Source organism: Microtus oregoni, unplaced genomic scaffold (genome assembly GCF_018167655.1).
Source record: "Microtus oregoni isolate MIOR12 unplaced genomic scaffold, Mior012 000024F_ref0000369, whole genome shotgun sequence".
In the NCBI taxonomy this organism is placed as follows: Eukaryota; Metazoa; Chordata; class Mammalia; order Rodentia; family Cricetidae; genus Microtus; species Microtus oregoni.
Genome location: NW_024543083.1, coordinates 16,621,584 through 16,641,667, shown reverse-complemented (window position 1 = coordinate 16,641,667; position 20,084 = coordinate 16,621,584). Strand labels below are relative to the sequence as shown.

The following is a 20,084-nucleotide window of genomic DNA, read 5'->3' as shown; positions in this document are numbered from 1 at the left end:
CCAAGATGCCCCTGACCGGCGCTGGGCAGCACTGGTACCGCCCCTTCCCCCGTCAGGGCCGGGGAGGGGACGCTGGACCATCGAATGCCAAGGGAGGGGCTGTCTAGTCCTCGCGAGGCTTCGTTGTCGCGGAGGAGGAGGCGGCGGCGGGCGGCCGGTGGGGATGCGCTCGGAAGAGGGGGCCGGAGGCCCGGGCGCCGCCCTGTCTGCGCGGGGCCCCAGCTGGAGGGAGAAACTGTCGGCCCCGGAGGCCCAATTCCGCCGCGAGTCGCCTCGGAGGGAGTCCGCGCTGGCCCCAGCCCCGTCCTTCAGTGAGAGCGGGGCGGGCAAGCCTCGCGAGGAAAAGAGGACGGCGCTGAGCAAGGTGGGCGTGGGGCCTCATAATCCTCCGTGGGGCGACTGGGCTTGCGCACTGGAGGCGTGGGGGGGGTCAGGCATTCTCGCGAGAAGACGCCTTGAAGCCCAGAGGGGCGGGGCCGGGGCCTCGGCGTTGCCGTGGTGATGCTAGTCGCCGCCGCCTCCTCTTGAGCAGGCGGGGGTTGGGGAGCTTGGGTGGCACCGGCTAGGCGCTCGAGGGTGGAAGAGCAGCGGTGGCTCCGGCTCGGCGGACGAGGGTCGGGGAGCAGCCGAGCTCACGGCCTGGGTGGGCGGAGCGGAGTGGGCGGCAGCACCTAAGTTGACTAGCCTTGCTCACCCCAGGTGGTCCTCCGGCGTCTGCCCCCTGGCCTCACCAAAGAGCAGCTGGAGGAGCAACTGCGCCCCCTGCCTGCGCACGACTACTTCGAGGTGGTAGCTGCGGACCTCAGGTGAGGGCTGCTGCGGGCCACAGGCAGGGCACAGGTGAAGGGTGGACTGAGGACCCTTCCAGATGTCAGGGCACGCCCACGTTATGATGGGCGAGTCGCCGCGGCCCTCTATCAGAACCTTGGTGGCCCGGTGGCACCGCGCTTTTGGCCCTTTGCGTTTCCAGGCCTTCCTCCACACGTAGCTTTTAATAAAGTGTATGATGAGATACAGCAGAGTGCATCCCTTACACACGTGACTCTGGAGTGTTTTCGCTAGTGAAGGACCAGTCCCTGAGTCCAGAGGAATAGAATCGCAGACCTCGCAATTGCCACCCTGCACCTGTCAGCACCGCCACCCTGTCAGGTGGTGCCTGAGGTGATGGGAGCAACACAGGGCTGGCCTGACCAGCAGATGTCAGCACCATTGGGATTCGTGATTTTTCACGATATTTACTTTTATGTTTTCATTTATGCAATATATAATTTCCTTCTGGATACCTATTTTTGTAAAAAAAAAAAAAAAAAGAAAGAAAGAAAAAGTCTTCAAATAAACATATAAGTAATTGTTAAACAGGTATCATTTGAAACCACAGGTGATTTTCAGATGGCTGAAGTTTAGAAAAACAGTTAAAACAGCAGGGGTACAATCCCAACCCCTCCTTGTACCTTGCACCCTCCTATGAACATTCTTCTCTGACCTGTAATAGTCTCTGTGAACTGGAACTGAAGAGTTCCTACCTGTGAGAAGAAGTGTGGCGGAGACAGGGAGAATGGTTTCATTTTCCTTAAATACCAACACACACCTGAAACTGGTCTACCCATCCAAAAAGAACCTCATAGTACAGCATCCTCACCATGATCGAGGCAGGACTAGTCTTGTTCTTGATGTCCCAATGACTAAAAATATCCGTGACCTTTGGGTGATTTCTGACTTTTAGTATTTGTTTGTTTTTTGAGACAGAGTGTTTCTGTGTAGCCCTGGCTGGACCTTGCTCTGTAGACCATGCTGACCTCAAACTCACAGAGATCCTCCTGCCTCTGCCTCTCTGTGCAGGGATTAAAGGTGTGCTCCACCACTGCCTGGCTGAAGTCTAGTATTTTAACCTTTGTTGTGTACTTTACGGACGCTCCTGAGCACTCAAGACTTCAGTTAATGGTTGGGGTTTTTTGGTTTTGTTTTAATTTTTTTCTAAAGAATATCCAGATTGTTGTAATTAGCTGAGAAGTGATCTTTGGCATAAAAAGTATGTGCTGTGTTACTAAAAGATGAGAAAGGCAGAACTGAGGGCACCCTGCAGTTTGACTAACACTGTCCTTCATGTCTCAGTCTCTATCCTCATCTCTACTCACGAGCGTACATTAACTTCCGGAACCCTGATGACATCCTTCTGTTCAGAGATCGCTTTGATGGATATATCTTCATTGGCAATAAAGGTTAGATCCTGTGTGTGTTTGTGTGCTCCTCTGTGTATACATTCGTGTGTGTACACTTGTCTGTGTATATGCTTCCTATGTGTATGTATACACTTCTATGTGTGTGTGTACACTCCTGTGTGTGTATATATTCCTCTATGTGTGTATGCACTCCTGTGTGTATACTCCTCTGTGTGTATGAGCACTCTACTGTGTGTGTGTACGCTCCTGTGTGTGGATACACTCCTCTGTGTGTTTGTACACTCCTGTGTGTATACTCCTCTGTATGTATGAACACTCTACTGTGTGTGTGTACGCTCCTGTGTGTGGATACACTCCTCTGTGTGTTTGTACACTCCTGTGTGTATACTCCTCTGTGTGTATGAACACTCTACTGTGTGTGTATACTCCTGTGTGTGGATACACTTCTCTGTGTGTTTGTATACTCCTGTGTGACTACTCCTCTGGGTGTGTGTATACGCTCCTATGTGTATACACTTCTGTGTCGTGTTGTAATTGTGGAGATCAGAGGGCAGCTTGTCAGAGTCAGTTCTCTCCTTTCACTGTATGGGTCCCAGGGATCTAACTTAGGTCATCAGGTTTAGCAGGAAGTACTATCACCCGCTAAGCCCTCTTGCCAGCTCCAGCCCCTTCTTGTTCTTGTCTTCTTTCTGCAAAGTTACTTACTGCACAACATGTATTCCAGTAGGTTCAAGTTACAGATTTAGAGTTGTGTTGTTGACTAGATTCTAAATGATACTGTTCAGTGGTTTACTTCTGAGGTAAAGTGTTCCTTGTGTTGGTTAAAGTCTGTTAACAGAGAACATTTCTTTATATGTTCACCTTGGTTTGAAACAAACCTTACGTAAACCATAGCACATTTCCTTGAAGTCTCCAGACCCTTTAGCCTGTGCCTCTTTTAAGTGGAGTGATTTCCTGGAGTCTGGATAACAGTGCAGTAGTTGAATTGACATCTTAACATTAATTCTTTTTTAAAATTTTATTTTTATTTATGTGTGTGTGCCTAAATGCATGTGTGTATACCATGTGTGTACAGGTATCCTCAGAAGCCGGAATTCCCTGGAATTGGAGTTGCAGGTGTTTGTGAATCACCTGATGCGAGGCGCTTGGAACAAAATCGAGGTCCTGTGCAAGAACAGAAATGCTCTTAACCACAGCCCGTAACATCTTAAAATGAAAATAGCTGATGTGGAGCTGGGGAGATGGCTCAGTGGGTAAGAGCACTGGCTGTTCTTCCAGAGGACCTGGGTTCAATTCCCAACACACACATGGCAGCTCACAACTGTCTGTAACTCCTGTTCTAGAGGATCCAACATGCTTGCACAGACATACACACAGGCATGTAAATGGAGACTGTGCTTTCGTTTCCTGGCCACCCAGACCCAAGTAATCACACAAAACTTATTAATTATAACACTGTTTGGCCAGTGGCTCAGGAATATTCTTAGCTAACTCTTACATCTTAAATTCACCCATTTCTATTTATATTTTACCATGAGGCTCACGGTTTGTTACCTCACATCTTGCATCTTGGACAGCTACATGGCATCTGGCTGACTCTGCCTTCTTTCTCCCAGCATTCAGTTTAGTTTTCCCACCTAGCTCTATTCTGCCCTGCCATAGGCCAAAGAAGCTTCTTTTAACCAATGGCAATAAAACATATTCATGGCATACAGAGGGGAATCCCACATCACAGGCAAAAACACTAATGCACATTTTAAAAAAAAAATAATCCTGCTTTAAAATAGTCAATTGTAACTAGACACAAAACCAAACAAAAACACTGACTGGAAGAGGATCCCTGTCTTGAAAAACCAAACCAACAACAACAAAACAAAACTAACTGATGATACTCCATAAATTACTTAGAAGTCATGTGGAGTAGCTGAGTTTCCTCCCTTTTCAAGTGAGCGGTGTGAGGCTGTAAATGGCCCCTTGGGGCCATGTCATGTAGTAAAGACTGGCTTCTTTGCCACCCGCTCTTTCCAAAGCAGTCACTTCTCATGCTTCATCCCCATGGAAGTTTGGTGATTGTTTTCCTCAGTGAGGACGGTACAGTTTCATAGTGATGTTTGGCACATGTCTCTATAAAAGGCCTGGAGTATCCCGCAGTGGTGGAGTTTGCTCCGTTCCAGAAGATTGCCAAGAAGAAGCTGAAGAAAAAGGACACCAAGACTGGAAGCATTGAAGATGGTGAGCCCTTCCTTTTCAAAGGCTGAATTCTAAGCCCACAGATTAAACGTGCTGCTCAAACATTGCCTGTCGTCGTTGGAAAGGGAGATGTAGCTGTTCACTCATTCGTTCTGTTTTAAATTTACAGACCCAGAATATAAACAGTTTCTGGAGACATACAGCTTGGAGGAAGAAAAAGCCGGTGCCAGTCCTGAGACGCTTCTGGGAGAGATAGAAGTGAAGACGAGAGAGCTCCTGGGTCCGTTCTGCTTGTTTCTTTACTGAGATTCTTACTAATGGAATATGTATTTAATTCTCCTTTTTTCCAGATGAGGGTAAAATTTCTTTTTGTTAGAGGCTTGATAGAAACAGTATTCTGTACTTTTGACCACAGAGTGCTAGGCCTCTGTCCCTGTCATCTCATATTGCCAGAGGTGCCTGTTGATGACACAAGTGCCAGGGACCCACTCGCTGTCCTCACGCGTGCGGCGCGTTCATCCCAGCCGTACTTCTGTACTTGCTGCTTCTCCTTGGAAGTCTGAGTCTTCACCATGCAATTGATAGCAGTTGCCAGTCTTTTCTTAGCTTTTAACCTTCCATGGAGTCTCATGCGCAAGCCTAACAAATACGGTGTGAACAGAACCCTGATGGACTGACACCAGCAGGAGTGCTGGTGTCGTTGAGTGAAACAGGGTCTTTGGAACGGATAGGCCTAGGATTAGCTCTGAGACATGGCCCTTCGCAGCCTCAGCAAACCCCATCACCTCCTTGAGCCTTGTAAAATTTTGTGATCCAGTAATTAGGGAAGGAAGTGTGTCATGTTACTAAACTTTATCTTGGCATCCATTGTTTTGTTAGTCTGATAGCCAAAGGATCTCTTTAAAATAAATTCATTTCTGCAGGATCGATTCCATCCCTGGCCACAGCAGCTGCCATAAGATGTGGGCATCTGACTATGTCCACTCCATTTAAGGCCGAGAACCATTTCATCTGTCAGGTCAGGGTATCAGAGGTCCCTGGTTTGAATTTAGGGACCCATGTCCAGGGGCCTTCTCAGACTTCTAATAGTTCCTGAACCTCACAGTTCTGGAAATGTCATGCCAGCTCTCAGGAGCGTCCAAGGATTCTTCCCAGCCCCATTCACTGTAAGATCTTAAAGAGCTAGCCGGGCGATGGTGGCGCACGCCTTTAATCCCAGCACTCGGGAGGCAGAGGCAGGCGGATCTCTGTGAGTTCGAGACCAGCCTGGTCTACAGAGCTAGTTCCAAGACAGGCTCCAAAGCCACAGAGAAACCCTGTCTTGAAAAACCAAAAAAAAAAAAAAAAAAAAAAAAGATCTTAAAGAGCTGTAGGCAGACCCAGATGATTCCTAGCTTCTCACCATGTCCTTACATTTGGAGGCCATGCAACACCTCCCTTTGGAGCTAGTCCCTAGGCCTGTAGCATGCTGGGGCACCTGTCATCCCAATCAGATATGAGGGCTGAGGAGCAGGAGAGGTGACGTCAAGGTAGAAGCTGGGTGTGTTCTTTAGACAGTGGAATGGCTGCTCTTCGGTCAGCAGGGCTGAATGGAATCATTTTCTAAACTTTAGAGTTAATTTCACATTATTCTGGTTTTACTGAGTATAAAGGAGATTGAATATCTGAAATGATAAGGACCAGAAATATTCTGTTTGGGGCTTTGGAATATTTGCATGTATGTAATAAAACATTGAGATGGAACACAAATCTAAAGATAAAATTTGTGGGGCTGGAGAGATGGCTCAGCGGTTAAGAGCATTGCCTGTTCTTCTAAAGGTCCTGAGTTCAATTCCCAGCATCCACATGGGGCTCACAACCGTCTGTGATGAGGTCTGGTGCCCTCTTCTGACCTGCAGGCATACACACAGACAGAATATACAAAACAAATAAATATCTTTTAAAAATCTTTTTTAAAAAAAGATACAATTTGTGTTTTCTATGTATTTTACACACAGCCCAAAGGCAGTTTTATAGGACACTTGTAATGCATCTCTGTCAGACCTGTCCCATAAAATCCCGTGTAGACTTTCCCACTGTGCCATTATGGCAGTGCTCAAACTGTGGTTAAAGGCATTTCAGATGTTGGATTTGGGGATTAGATTGGCATGTATTCAAGACCTTGTATTATTGGGACTGGAGAAATGGTTCTGTGGTTGAAGCACTTGTTGCTTCTGCAGAGGACCTGAGCAGTTCCCAGCAGCCACATGGCAGCCCGCTACCAGTACTAACTAGTTCTGCGGAATCTGACACCCTGTTTTGACCTCCGCAGGCACTGGACACGAACATGGTGCATAGACATACATGCAGACAAACATTCATACTGATAAAGTAAAACTAAATAAACCTTAAAGAAAAACACTAAAAAGTGGAAAAGCAAAAATTTCCAACAATTTGCATGACATCAAAGTAAATATGTAAATGCTATGGTTCATCAAAAGCCTGAAAAGATATTAGTACCATTTGAGAGGCTATCACATGCACACGAATGGGAGCAATATTCTCTGATGACTTTAGGAAAAAGAATTATGTGCCTTGTCTCCACCGTCACCTGTGTTCCTGCCACAGCCACTCGCCTGGAACCCTAAATCAGCCCTAATTAAACTCTCTGGGTCACAAGACAGCAACAGGGAAGGTAGACCATGGAAGTAGGAGGGGTAGCTGGAAAGAGAAAGGGGTCTGAGGGGCAGGAGAGGTCAGGGGTGGGTCATGGAGAGTGTAAATGTGATCAAAATTATAGGCATGTATGAAAATGTCATATTGACCCATTATCGTGTATAATTGATATATGCTAATAAAAAGCTTTAAAAAGGCGTGCCTACTGTATGCAAAATTATCAGTACCTCCAAAGTACTTGGATTTGCAATAATTGAATAAGAATGCCCCGGGTACAGGGCATACTCATGTAAATTTTAGAGATAATATTCTTCCCCTAATTTTTTTTTTTTTTTTTTTTTGGATTTTTCGAGACAGGGTTTCTCCATAGCTTTTGGTTCCTGTCCTGGAACTAGCTCTTGTAGACCAGGCTGGCCTCGAACTCACAGAGATCCGCCTGCCTCTGCCTCCCGAGTGCTGGGATTAAAGGCGTGCGCCACCAACGCCCGGCTCTTCCCCTAATTTTTAAAAAAAGATTTGTTTGTTTGTTTGTTTATCTATTTATTATGCACACAGTGTTCTATCTGCATGTTTGACCGCACACCAGAAAAGAGCAACATATCTTGTCATAGGTGGTTGTGAGCCCATGTGGTTGCTGGGAATTGAGCTCACGACCTCTGGAAGAGCAGCCAGTGCTCTTAACCTCTGACCCATCTCTCCAGCCCTCTTCCCCTAATTTTTTAAATATTAAATTGGAAACAAGTATTTAAAATAAATCTCATTTTATAAATGATATGTAATGCATTTCAATTTTTGTTTTTTAGCCAGAAGAACCACACCTCTTTTGGAATATATTAAAACTAGAAAACTAGAAAAGCAGGTAGGTGACGTTTTGCCTGGTGAATATCTATCCTGTGCCTGCTGTTTCTCTCCATACAATTTACGTCTGTATTTGGCTAAACCTTCAGAGAATTCGAGAAGAAAAACGTGAAGAGCGGAGGAGAAGGGAGCTGGAAAAGAAGCGTTTCCGGGAAGAAGAGAAAAGGAAAAGGAGGGAAGAGGAGAGATGGAGAAGGAAGGAGGCGGATAAGCAGAAGAGAACTGAGAAGGAGGTGAAGATTAAGGTAATTTGGAGGAAACATTTTTTCTTTTGCCCCAAATCATAAAACACTTTCAATTAATCCAGCCTTTCATTTATCAGGTCTTTATATCCATTCTACAACAGTGGCCTCAGACGCTCCCCCTCAGCTCAGGCGCCCTTATCAAACCTGGGTGTGCTGAGGAGGTGGAAGGCATGAGGCCCTGGCCCCCAGTGTGGAATGGGTCACAGCACCCAATGGATCCCTGCCTTAGGTTTTCCTGAGTAAAAACACATACCTGAGAACTACCTGCCTGGCTTCTCTGTGTCCCACCTCAGCACCTCAGAACTCAGACTCACATCTGAGACTTGGCACTAGGCAGCACCCATAGGTTTCACCCTTGTGTCCAGTTTTCCCCATGAATGGTGCACTCGTTCACATGGATTGAAGAGATTTCCCTCCTTGATATTGGTTAGAGTTGGAATCAGCCCTTTCTGGGACTTTTTTAAACTGAGATTTTGCCCGGCATGATTTTACCTTACTCCATGGAAGATTCAAGGAATCTTTCTGAGATTCTGAAGAACCATACAACATAAAGAAAGTATTTGCTGTCATTAAGTATTACTTTTAATAATAAGGAACATGTCTATGGTTAGCAAAGTCTGTACGTATGTACCACATAGTGCCTGAGAACTGTAGAAGCCAGAAGAGAACACAGAGTTCCCCCAGAGCTGGAGTCAGTGATGGTGGTGAGCCACCATGTGGGTGTTAGAACCTAATTCAGGTCCTCTTCGGGAGCAACACATGCTCTTAACCACTGAACCTTATCACCAGCTCCATGGTCTCTGTTGTTTTAAAATTGCATACTATTTTAGTAGCAGTGAAGTCAGGGAATCTGGCCAAAGCTGTAGGAGCAGAAGACTAATGAGCAGGGATAATCTTCCAAAAGCTACTCACAAGGGCTGGAGTTGTAAACTCAGTCAGTAGAGTACTTAACTAAAATGAGATAAGCTGTGGTTTTGAGTCCCAGTGCCACATAAGCTGAGTGTTTAGCATAAGCCTGTGTTGCCAGCAGTGAAGAAGAGACAGAGACAGGAAGCTCAACAATTCAAGGTTGGGCTGGATTAGATAGCAAGAACTTGTCTCAAGTAAACAAAGGCCAGGGCTGGAGAGATGCTCAGCGGTCAGTTAGGAGCACTGGAGAGATGCTCAGCGGTCAGTTAGGAGCATGGGGGAGATGCTCAGTGGTCAGTTAGGAGCATGGGGGAGATGCTCAGCGGTCAGTTAGGAGCACTGGGGAGATGCTCAGCAGTTAGGAGCACTGGAGAGATGCTCAGCGGTCAGTTAGGAGCATGGGGGAGATGCTCAGCGGTCAGTTAGGAGCACTGGGGAGATGCTCAGCAATTAGGAGCACTGGGGAGATGCTCAGCAGTCAGTTAGGAGCACTGGAGAGATGCTCAGCGGTCAGTTAGGAGCACTGGGGAGATGCTCAGCGGTCAGTTAGGAGCACTGGAGAGATGCTCAGCAATTAGGAGCACTAGGGAGATGCTCAGCAATTAGGAGCACTGGGGAGATGCTCAGTAGTTAGGAGCACTGGAGAGATGCTCAGTAGTTAGGAGCACTGGGGAGATGCTCAGTGGTCAGTTAGGAGCACTGGGGAGATGCTCAGCGGTCAGTTAGGAGCACGGGGGAAATGCTCAGCAGTCAGTTAGGAGCACTGGGGAGATGCTCAGCGGTCAGTTAGGAGCACTGGGGAGATGCTCAGCGGTCAGTTAGGAGCACTGGGGAGATGCTCAGCGGTCAGTTAGGAGCACTGGGGAGATGCTCAGCGGTCAGTTAGGAGCACTGGGGAGATGCCCAGCGGTCAGTTAGGAGCACTGGGGAGATGCTCAGCGGTCAGTTAGGAGCACTGGGGAGATGCTCAGCGGTCAGTTAGGAGCATTGGGGAGATGCTCAGCGGTCAGTTAGGAGCATTGGGGAGATGCTCAGCGGTCAGTTAGGAGCATTGGGGAGATGCTCAGCGGTCAGTTAGGAGCATTGGGAAGATGCTCTGTGGTTAGAAACACTAGAGAGATGCTCAGAGGGAAAACACGGTGCGGAGCACGAAAGAGCTCCCAAGGGAGCGTTCTGGTGACCTGTTTCTGAAATAGTGCCTCTGGCTGGAGGCCAAGGATTTAACACATGAGCTTTTGGGGGAAATTAAATCTCAAACTGTAACAATGACTTTTAGATAAACTTGTGTCATGACTTTATGTAAGGACGCTTTAATGTTGGCATAAGAAGAAAACCACCTAAGGTGTTTCTCAGCGTTTGGCTCTGTTAGCAGGGTATGTGTATACTATCATGAAAATCAAAATTGGATCATAGTACACAATTGTTTTATAGTATTCTTTTGTTAAATTGGATGGGATTATTTCTTTATAATGTATTAATTAATTTTCTTTTCCTTTTTTTTTTTTTTTTTTTTTTGGGTTTTTCGAGACAGGGTTTCTCTGTGGTTTTGGAGCCTGTCCTGGAACTAGCTCTTGTAGACCAGGGATTTAATTTTCATGTATTGGTGTGAAGATGTCATATCCCCTGGAACTGGAGTTAGAGACAGTTGTGAATTGCCATGTGGGTGCTGGGAATTGAACCCAGGTCCTCTGGTTGAACAGCCAGTGTTCTTAACCGCTGAATCATGTTCTCCATCCCAGATGTCATTATTCTAACAGTCCTTTGTCATCTTCATAATTGTAAGATTTCATTGATAGTGTCATATGTATTGAACCCAAAACAGCTGGGTGGGGGCTGTTTTAGGTTTTGATTTTTGGGCCTACAACCATTCCTCTATTTTTTAAACATTTGAGCTCAATATTAGTATATACTTTAACAATTTCTTTTATGATATAGCATTGAGTAATATTTTATTAACATTACGATTTCTCAGCTTCTCAAGAAGCTGGAAACAGGGGAAGAAGCAGCCACAGAGAAGCACAAAGAAAGAGGTGACTCAGTTGGTCCTGGAGACGAAAAGCAGGAAGCCTGGCCAGTGGAAAGCCTGCCAGAGATGCCTGGGGAGAGGTGAGCGTGCTCTTATTTCCATGCCCCCAGTGTGGAGTCCGTGGAAGCTGTGTACTCCTCACACTGCCATTGGCATCTGAGGGCTCTGCACGGATGTGCTAGCATGTTTGGTTCTGTTGACCATGCCCGGAGGGTAGTAAACATTGAGTCGGCAGTCTCAAGTAGCTCTTCAAACCAGGGACATTTCCTGTTACTTTCTTACCTGTTACTTCTGAGCATCTTTCTTCCTCCGTAACACTTCCTTCCTGGACGTAGTTCCCAGGATCTGCCTTTGGAGTTTTTCTTTCTCTGTGATTTATACCTGTTCGTTGCTATCCTTTGTGGTCTGGAATTTCCCACACATTTTTATTCCAGCTCCCCTCTGCTTTCTTAGGGCTAGTATTAAAGAGGTGCACCATCATGCCTGACTTTTTAAATGTATTTTTGATGCTGGACATTGAACCTACAATCACTGTATATGTTAAAAACAATACATCACCATTAAGCTCCATCTCTACCCGGAAGTGAAGATTTTTTACATCATCCCCTTCCTCCTTGATATTTATTCTGTATGATAATTCAGCATGGAAAAAAATTTAAGGACTTTCATTTTGGAATTTCTTTCAGGTTTTGACAGCTGTCTAATATCACGAGAATGAAGAAGAGAGACTCTCCGTGTGATTATGTGGCCACCCAGGCATTTGAAGCAAGAAGTCCGATTTTTCCTGTCACGGGTTCAAAGAATAATCAAAACTTTTTTTATATATAATTCTGTGTATTTTCCTTAAATATCAGAGGCAGACAGACAATAGATTGTGACCAGCCAGCACTTCCACCTGCTCCTTAACAAAAGGAATGACTCAAAACTCAGGATTTTAAAAGCTGTGTACCTCTGTGTGCTCACAAAGGTATTCTTTGTTTTTATTTTGTTGTTCTTGTTTTTCAAGACAGGGTTTCTCTGTGTAACAGCCCTGGCTGTCCTGGAACTAGTTCTTGTAGACCAGGCTGGTCTCAAACTCACAGAAATCCGCCTGCCTCTGCCTCCCTGTGCTGGGATTAAAGGTGTGCGCCACCACCGCCTCTGCCTCCCGAGCGCTGGATTAAAGGTGTGCGCCACCACCGCCTCTGCCTCCCGGGCGCTGGATTAAAGGTGTGTGCCACCACTGCCCAGCTCCCTGAAACATTCTTGACCGTGTAAATGAACTGGTGGTGTCTCGGGTTTGGAGCTCTACCGTCCTAAAAGTGGGTCTTTAAAAACATCACTGTTGCCCTGAAGTGCATTCCCGCTGGGCGCCTCTGTGCACATGATGCCTGTGTCACAGGGCCACACAGAAATAAAAAAGACAGGAGGGTGAGGAGGTGACTCTCAGCACAGTGGGTGTTCTGAATCCTAGCACCCATGTACAAGGTAGATGGGTATGGTGGCCTGAGCTAGATGACCAGTTGGTGGGGAGTGGGAGGGGGTGGGAGGTTGGAGATAGGCACTCCTCAAGCTGAAAGACACTTAAGGAAATGTTCAACATCCTTAGTCATCAGAGAAATGCAAATCAAAACAACTCTGGGATTCCATCTTACACCTGTAAGAATGGCCAAGATCAAAAACTGGTGACAACTTATACTGGAGAGGTTGTGAGGAAAAGGGAACACTTCTGCATTGCTGGTGGGAATGCAAGCTGGTACAGCCCCTTTGATGTCAATGTGGCAATTTCTCAGAAAATTAGGAAACAACCTTCCTCACGACCCAGTAATACCACTTTTGGGTATATATTCAAAGGATGCTCAATCGTGCCACAAGGACATGTGCTCAACATTGTTCATAGCAGCTTTGTTTGTCATAGCCAGAACCTGGAAACAACCTAAATGCCCCTTTATGGAAGAATGGATAAGGAAATGTGGTACATTTTTACACCATGGAGTACTACACAGCAGAAAAAAATAACAGCTTGAATTTTGCAGGAAAATGGATGGAGGTAGAAAACATCATTTTGAGTGAGGTAGGTAACCCAGACACAGAAAGACAATTATCACATGTACTTTCTCATAGGTATTTTTTTTTTTTTTTTTAGTTTTTCGAGACAGGATTTCTCTGTAGCTTTGGAGCCTGTCCTGTGTAGGGATAAGTCCCGCCCCTTGGGGGGTGTGTTCGCCTCGGGCTAATGTTTGCCTATAAATTTGGTGAGCATGCTCCCAGCTGTTGCTTCTGCTTTCCTGGTCTCCGCAGGAACAGTGGTTCTGTAAGTCTATTTCACCATTAAAGCTGTATATATATTTTTACAATCTGCATTCATTTACGCCGTGTTACATTTTGGCATCCAACGTGGGCTATTTTGCACCCAACTCAAGCAGGTAGCCCGCTAGCTAACTCAGCACCCTCTCGGGTGCTGTTTTTTAGTTCGTGACTCGGGCCCCAGTGCTGAGTCCGAGACACACTCGGCCACATAGGCCCATTCTGCCTGCCTTGGCTAAGTTTGCAGTGGAACCCCACTGCCTGAATTAGCAGAAGCTCAAGTAACTGTGGTTTTGCAACAAAAGCCGCCACAGTGGCAGATTTGGTTTGATACAAAGTGACTTGGCCAGGCAGTGGTGGCGGACGCCTTTGATGCCAGCACTTGGGAGGCAGAGGCAGGCGGATCTCTGTGAGTTTGAGGCCAGGCGGTGGTAGCGCACGCCTTTAATCCCAGCACTTGGGAGGCAGAGGCAGGCGGATCTCTGTGAGTTCGAGGCCAGCCAGGCGGTGGTGGTGCACGCCTTTAATCCCAGCACTTGGGAGGCAGAGGCAGGCGGATCTCTGTGAGTTCGAGGCTAGCCAGGCGGTGGTGGTGCACGCCTTTAATCCCAGCACACGGGTGGCAGAGACAGGCGGATCTCAGTGAGTTCGAGGCCAGCCTGGTTTAGTTCTAGGACAGGCTCCAAAAACACAGAGACCACCACTGGCAGGAACTGATCATTGCAGGTAAGAAATTTTTCTTTTATAAATAAAATGTCTGAACACGTTAGTATTCAAGAATTTAACAGTTTTTTTTAATTGTACCATGTGGGAGATTTTACAAGAGGTGTCTATCACCCCACATCTATGGATCCTTCTGTGATTCGTAGTTTTCATTGGCACTAAATGGTTTGATAATAGAAATATGATAAAGTCTTTACGAGACGAATCCAGGATTCTTAAGGCAGAGATTGAACGCTTAAAAACGATTGAGAATGACAACAATCTTCTCAAGAATCAGTTTGAAGTTCTCCAGGCTGATGTTAAGGAGAAATTCATTACTATGGAAGAGGGAACAGCTGATCTGGATCGTAAGCTTCAGTCCCTTTCTGTAGGAACTGAAACATTAGTGGCTGATATTAAGGAGAAATTCATTACTATGGAAGAGGGAACAGCTGATTTGGATCGTAAGCTTCAGTCCCTTTCTGTAGGAAATGAAACATTAACGGAGAGAATCAAAACTGCTGAATGTGACAATTGGATTTTGTCTAAAGCTTATGACAGATTGACGGAAAGATTGTCAATACAAGAAGGCACGGTTTATGCCATAAAAATTATGTCCAAAGATGAGATGTTATCTCTAACGGACAAACTTCTTACTTTAGAATCCTCAGTGAAGGCTTTGAAACATAATTCTGGACAGGAGATTCAGACATTGCAGAAGGCAATGGTGAATAGAATTGAAAAGATTGAGGAATTTCTAAATTCTGATGAAGAAGAGCAAAGGGTAGAAAGGCAAATTTTAACTACATCTGTGGGTAGATCTCTCCGGGACAGTTTCCACAAAGCCCTACCTACAGCTCTACCTGCCTTTCCAGTAATAACAACAGAGAAGGTGATTGGTTCCAAAAACCCTAGGGTCATCAAGGAGGATACATGGGAGCCTGTCCGTATGAATGATCTCAAGGAAATAAAACAGGCTGTCATGACTTTTGGGATGCAAGCCTCTTTTGTTAAAGAGATGCTAAGAACTTGGGCCACGACAAGCAGAGCAACCCCCTCGGACTGGGTCCAACTGAGCTCTGCGGTACTTGAGAGTGGACCGCAATTGAAATGGAAATGCTTATTCAGGAAAAAGGCTAGACTCTTTAGAACAGCAGGAAAAGGCGAAGGGAATTGACATTTCCCTAGATCAAATTCTAGGTGAAGGGCTCTTTTCCGACCCTCAGGAAGAAGCTAATTTGGATGAAAACACACTCTCCATGTGTACTACAGCAGCCTTAAGGGCTTGGGACAGGGTACAAGACCCAGGACAGAGAATGGAATCATTTGTCAGAGTTAAACAGGGTCAGAGAGAACCCTTTAGTGACTTTTTACAAAGATTAACTAAGGCTGTACAAATAGGGATATCTGACTCAGAAGCAAGACATATAATGATTGAGTCTTTGGCTTATGAAAATGCAAATGTGGAATACAAAAGGATTTGGGGCCCTTTAAAGCTCAGATCAGCGACCTTGGAAGAATGGGTCTTGCATACACTCAATGTTGATACATTTGATTATGGCACTGAAGCATGGGTAGAAAAAGCAATTTCCAATGGTAAAAGGAGACACCAGAATACCAAATGTTTTAATTGTGGCAAAATGGGTCATATGAAAAGGAATTGTAGACAACGGATTTGCAGAAATAATAATAATAATGCATCGTTCAGAAATAATAATAATAATAATAATAATGCATCTTCTAGAAATAACAGGAATAGGAGGACTCAGCCTTCAGGTTTATGTAGAAGATGTGGAAAAGGCAGACATTGGACGAATGAATGCAGGTCTACAAGAGATAGACAAGGCAACCTGATACAGCCGGGAAACGTGAGGGGGGGCCTCACAGGCCCCCATGGCAAACATGTTTCAGTCATTTTCAGTTTCTGCAGAGAACATGCCTTGTCAGGACAATTAGGAAGCCCCATGCCTACTGTTACAAGCAATAATGATCAGAAAGATAAGTTACGTGTGTTTTGGCAAACTTCTATAAATGATCAAAGACCTAAACTGAGAGTGTGTGTAAATGGCATTTTTATTACTGGCCTGCTGGACACAGGTGCTGATGTAAGTATCATTACCCCAGAATCTTGGCATCCGTATTGGCCTCTTCAGAATGTAAATGTTCAGCTCTTGGGAATTGGAACCCTATCTCGAGTAAGGCAGAGCACGAGATGGGTTGAATGTATAGGGCCAGATAGGAAAATTAAGGCCATATGTAGCCAATATCGCAATGAATTTATGGGGTCGTGACCTATTACAACAATGGAATACCGAAATTAACATTCCTGCTACTTCTAGAGCCTATATTTCTGAGAATAATATTAAAAGATATTACAAACAGAGAAAACCGGCCATTTGGGCTGTACAAGAACAAGCAATTGATGTCCCTTCAGAGATACCAACAGCCTTGCCTCTAAAATGGTTGACTGAGAAACCAATATGGACAAAGCAATGGCCTTTAGCTGAGGAAAAGTTACAGGCTTTAGAACAGCTGGTACAAGAACAATTAGATGCTGGACATATAGAAGAATCTACCAGCCCTTGGAATTCTCCTGTATTTGTGGTTAAGAAAAAATCAGGTAAATGGAGAATGGTGACAGATCTCAGGGCCATCAACAAGGTTATTCAACCTATGGGCCCTCTGCAATCTGAAATTCCTTTGCCCTCTTTATTACCAAAAGGATGGCCTCTCATAGTTATTGATTTAAAGGATTGTTTTTTCACTATACCTTTGCAAAAAGAAGATAGAGAAAAATTTGCCTTCACAGTGCCTACTTATAACAACTCTCAACCTTCGAGGAGGTACCACTGGACCGTCCTCCCCCAGGGTATGTTAAATAGCCCCTCCCTGTGCCAATATTTTGTGAAACAACCATTGCAAATAATACGCAAGAAATTTCCCAAATCTATAGTATACCATTACATGGACGACATATTGTTATCTGATTCAAACATGGATACCTTGAACAGACTGTTTGAAGAAATAAAGATACTTTTACCTAAATGGGGATTGCAAATCGCTCCTGAAAAGATTCAGAAGGGAGATTCTGTTAATTATTTAGGCTATAAAATAGGTTTGCAAAAAATTAAGACACAAAAAGCACAAATTAGGAGAGATCGCATACGGACTCTTAATGACTTTCAAAGACTGTTAGGAGACATTTCCAGTCTACGATCAGCTATTGGAATAACACCTGATCTAATAATTCATTTGAACAAAACCTTGGATGGTGATAAAGATTTAAACAGTCCCAGAGAATTAACAGCTGAAGCAGAAAGGAACAGACAATGATTGAGGAAAAATTACAACAGGCACATGTGGACAGGGTGAATCCAGAGTTCGATTGTATTCTCGTCATACTACCATCAAAAATTTCTCCTACAGAAATTTTAATGCAGAGAGATGATATTATTTTGGAATGGATCTTTTTACCACATAAACCAAGTAAGAAACTGAAAACTTATGTGGAAAAAGTCTCTGAGTTAATTATAAAAGGCAAGCTGAGACTTCGCCAACTAGCAGGCATAGACCCAGCAGAAATTATAGTGCCTTTCACTGCTGATGAACTAAAGAAATTATGGGAAGATAATGAACCATGGCAAAGAGCTTGTGCTAATTTTTTGGGAGACATTAATAACAATTATCCAAAAAGCAAGAGGCTTAACTTCATAAAGAGAACTTCTTGGATTCTTCCTCGAATAGTCCATGATGCTCCAATAACTGGAGCCCGTACATTCTATACTGATGCCAATAAATCAGGGAAGGCAGGTTACAAATCAGAAGACTTGGGTAAGGTGGAAAAAGGCCTTATAATTCTGTCCAGAAGGCGGAATTATATGCCATTCTTATGGTGCTAAGGGATTTTAAAGAACCTATTAATATAGTCACTGATTCACAATACGCAGAAAGAGTTATTTTGCATATTGAAACTGCTGAATTTATACCTGATGATACAGAACTAACCTCATTGTTTCTCCAGGTTCAAGATTTGATCAGGAACAGGCTTTGCCCTATGTACATAACACACATCCGATCCCATACGGGTCTGCCAGGTCCTCTAGCACAAGGTAATGCAGAAATTGATCAATTATTGATTGGCAGTGTGCTACAAGCCTCCGAATTTCATAAAAAACATCATGTTAATAGCAAAGGTTTGAAGAAAGAGTTTTCAATTACATGGCAACAAGCTAAGGAGATTGTAAAGAAATGCCCTACTTGCTCTTTCTATAACCAAATGCCACTGCCTGCAGGGGCTAATCCAAAGGGCACCCAAAGGAATGAAATCTGGCAGATGGATGTGTTCCACTTTGCAGAATTTGGCAAATTAAAATATGTTCATCACACCATTGACACTTATTCAGGCTTTCAGTGGGCAACTGCTTTAAGTTCAGAAAAAGCTGATTCAGTAATCACTCATTTATTTGAAGTCATGGCTATCATGGGTATACCTACACAAATAAAGACGGATAATGGTCCTGCTTATGTCTCTAGGAAAATGAAACGGTTTTTTGATTATTACAATATCAAGCATGTTACAGGTATACCATACAATCCTCCAGGTCAAGCAGTCATAGAAAGATCAAATCGAACTATAAAGGATATGTTGAACAAACAGAAAGGGGTGGAAAACACCCCCAGAAATAGGTTACATAATGCTTTGTTAACCTTGAATTTTCTCAACGCTAATGAGAAGGGAACAACGGCTGCAGAAAGACATTGGATAATGGAAAAGTCTACTGAACTAAATCAACCAGTTTATTTCAAGGATGTGCTGACCTCACAATGGAAGCCAGGAGATGTGCTGCGTTGGGGAAGGGGTTTTGCTCTTATCTCCACAGGTGAGGAAAAATTGTGGATACCGTCAAAATTTATAAAGGTTCGGTTTGAAGAAGAGAAGCCACTTGGAAAAGATAAATAACAATTCTTTCATAAGGATGGCGAGCATACTGATGGTAAGAAATACAGATAGGTTGGAGGCAGGGTTCTTTTCTTATCTCCACAGGACAATACTCATCTTCAAAGAAATTAAGGGACCCTGAATATTTAATTACTGATGGATGGACACATTTTGTAAGTATTAATTTATATATACATATATATATGTGTGTCTTATTAAACATTTCTTTATAAATATGTAGAGCTGGCTTTGAAGTTGGACTCTGGCTCAATTCCAAGCCTGTTAGTAAGAGAAAAACCCAGAGTTTCTGTCTCATGTCAAGAGCCATGATATGGGACAGAAAGAAATATGAGTTTAGAAAACATCTTTGCTTTTCTTCATATCTATCATACTTTTCATTGAATATATCTATCATGCCTTTCATTGAATATATATATATATGTCTATATATGTCTATATGATTAATGTTTAAGTTTTTCACAATGAACAATGAGTTTTTCCTGAAGTGACATTTGAAGTTTCCAGGAAGAAGATGGGGCCCCACAACAACAACTCTACCTGGTTGATATGACGTCATGATACTGATAGCGCTACTACAAGACCTGTTTTGGATACCAGCTGCACAAGACGATCCCAACTTGGTTAGCTGAAATGGTGCACATCTTGTACAACATTCTGGCCAGACCTCCACAAAATACTCAGAGACTATTTGCAGTTTTAAAAGACACTGATCTTGAAATTTAACCATCATTTTACTTTCACAGGATCCCCCAGAAAGAACGTCGCCCCCATGACAGCTGGAAGTAATTCTAGAGGATGACGTCCCCTCTCCCAGTAAAGTTTGCCCTTGGGTTTAGGGACATCATTTAGGCGTTGGGAGGTTGGGGGAGGAATTTTATAAGCTCAGGGATCATTTTGGAAAAAAAAAAGAGGGAATGATGGGATAATAGATTTATAATTGTGACAAATATATTGGTATCGATTCTTGTATATTGATACAAAGTTAAATTATATTGACTATTGTATGCATGCATGTTTCTGTCTGTTTAAAACATTTTTATGTATTGACATATATTGTATTGATATGTATATAT

At 44.1% G+C, this 20,084-nt stretch overlaps 1 protein-coding gene across 1 annotated transcript; it reads left to right on the top strand.

Annotated features, from left to right (window-relative positions):
- The first annotated feature begins 110 nt into the window (after positions 1-110).
- Upf3a (UPF3A regulator of nonsense mediated mRNA decay) lies at positions 111-11,891 on the top strand. Its single transcript, XM_041673497.1, has 9 exons — positions 111-364; positions 700-806; positions 2,113-2,219; positions 4,314-4,412; positions 4,540-4,650; positions 7,829-7,884; positions 7,973-8,128; positions 11,010-11,143; positions 11,750-11,891. The coding sequence occupies exons 1-9, from the start codon at positions 164-166 to the stop codon at positions 11,754-11,756; spliced, it is 978 nt and encodes a 325-aa protein (XP_041529431.1). The 5' UTR covers positions 111-163; the 3' UTR covers positions 11,757-11,891.
- Positions 11,892-20,084: the final 8,193 nt, after the last annotated feature.

What these genes read in the sequence shown, in the direction of transcription:
- Upf3a (XM_041673497.1), top strand. Translation starts at nt 164, where the DNA reads ATGCGCTCGGAAGAGGGGGCCGGAGGCCCGGGCGCCGCCCTGTCTGCG. An exon ending in AGAGGACGGCGCTGAGCAAG is followed by an intron (nt 365 to 699) that starts GTGGGCGTGGGG and finishes TGCTCACCCCAG; the next exon opens with GTGGTCCTCCGGCGTCTGCC. An exon ending in TATCTTCATTGGCAATAAAG is followed by an intron (nt 2,220 to 4,313) that starts GTTAGATCCTGT and finishes TCTCTATAAAAG; the next exon opens with GCCTGGAGTATCCCGCAGTG.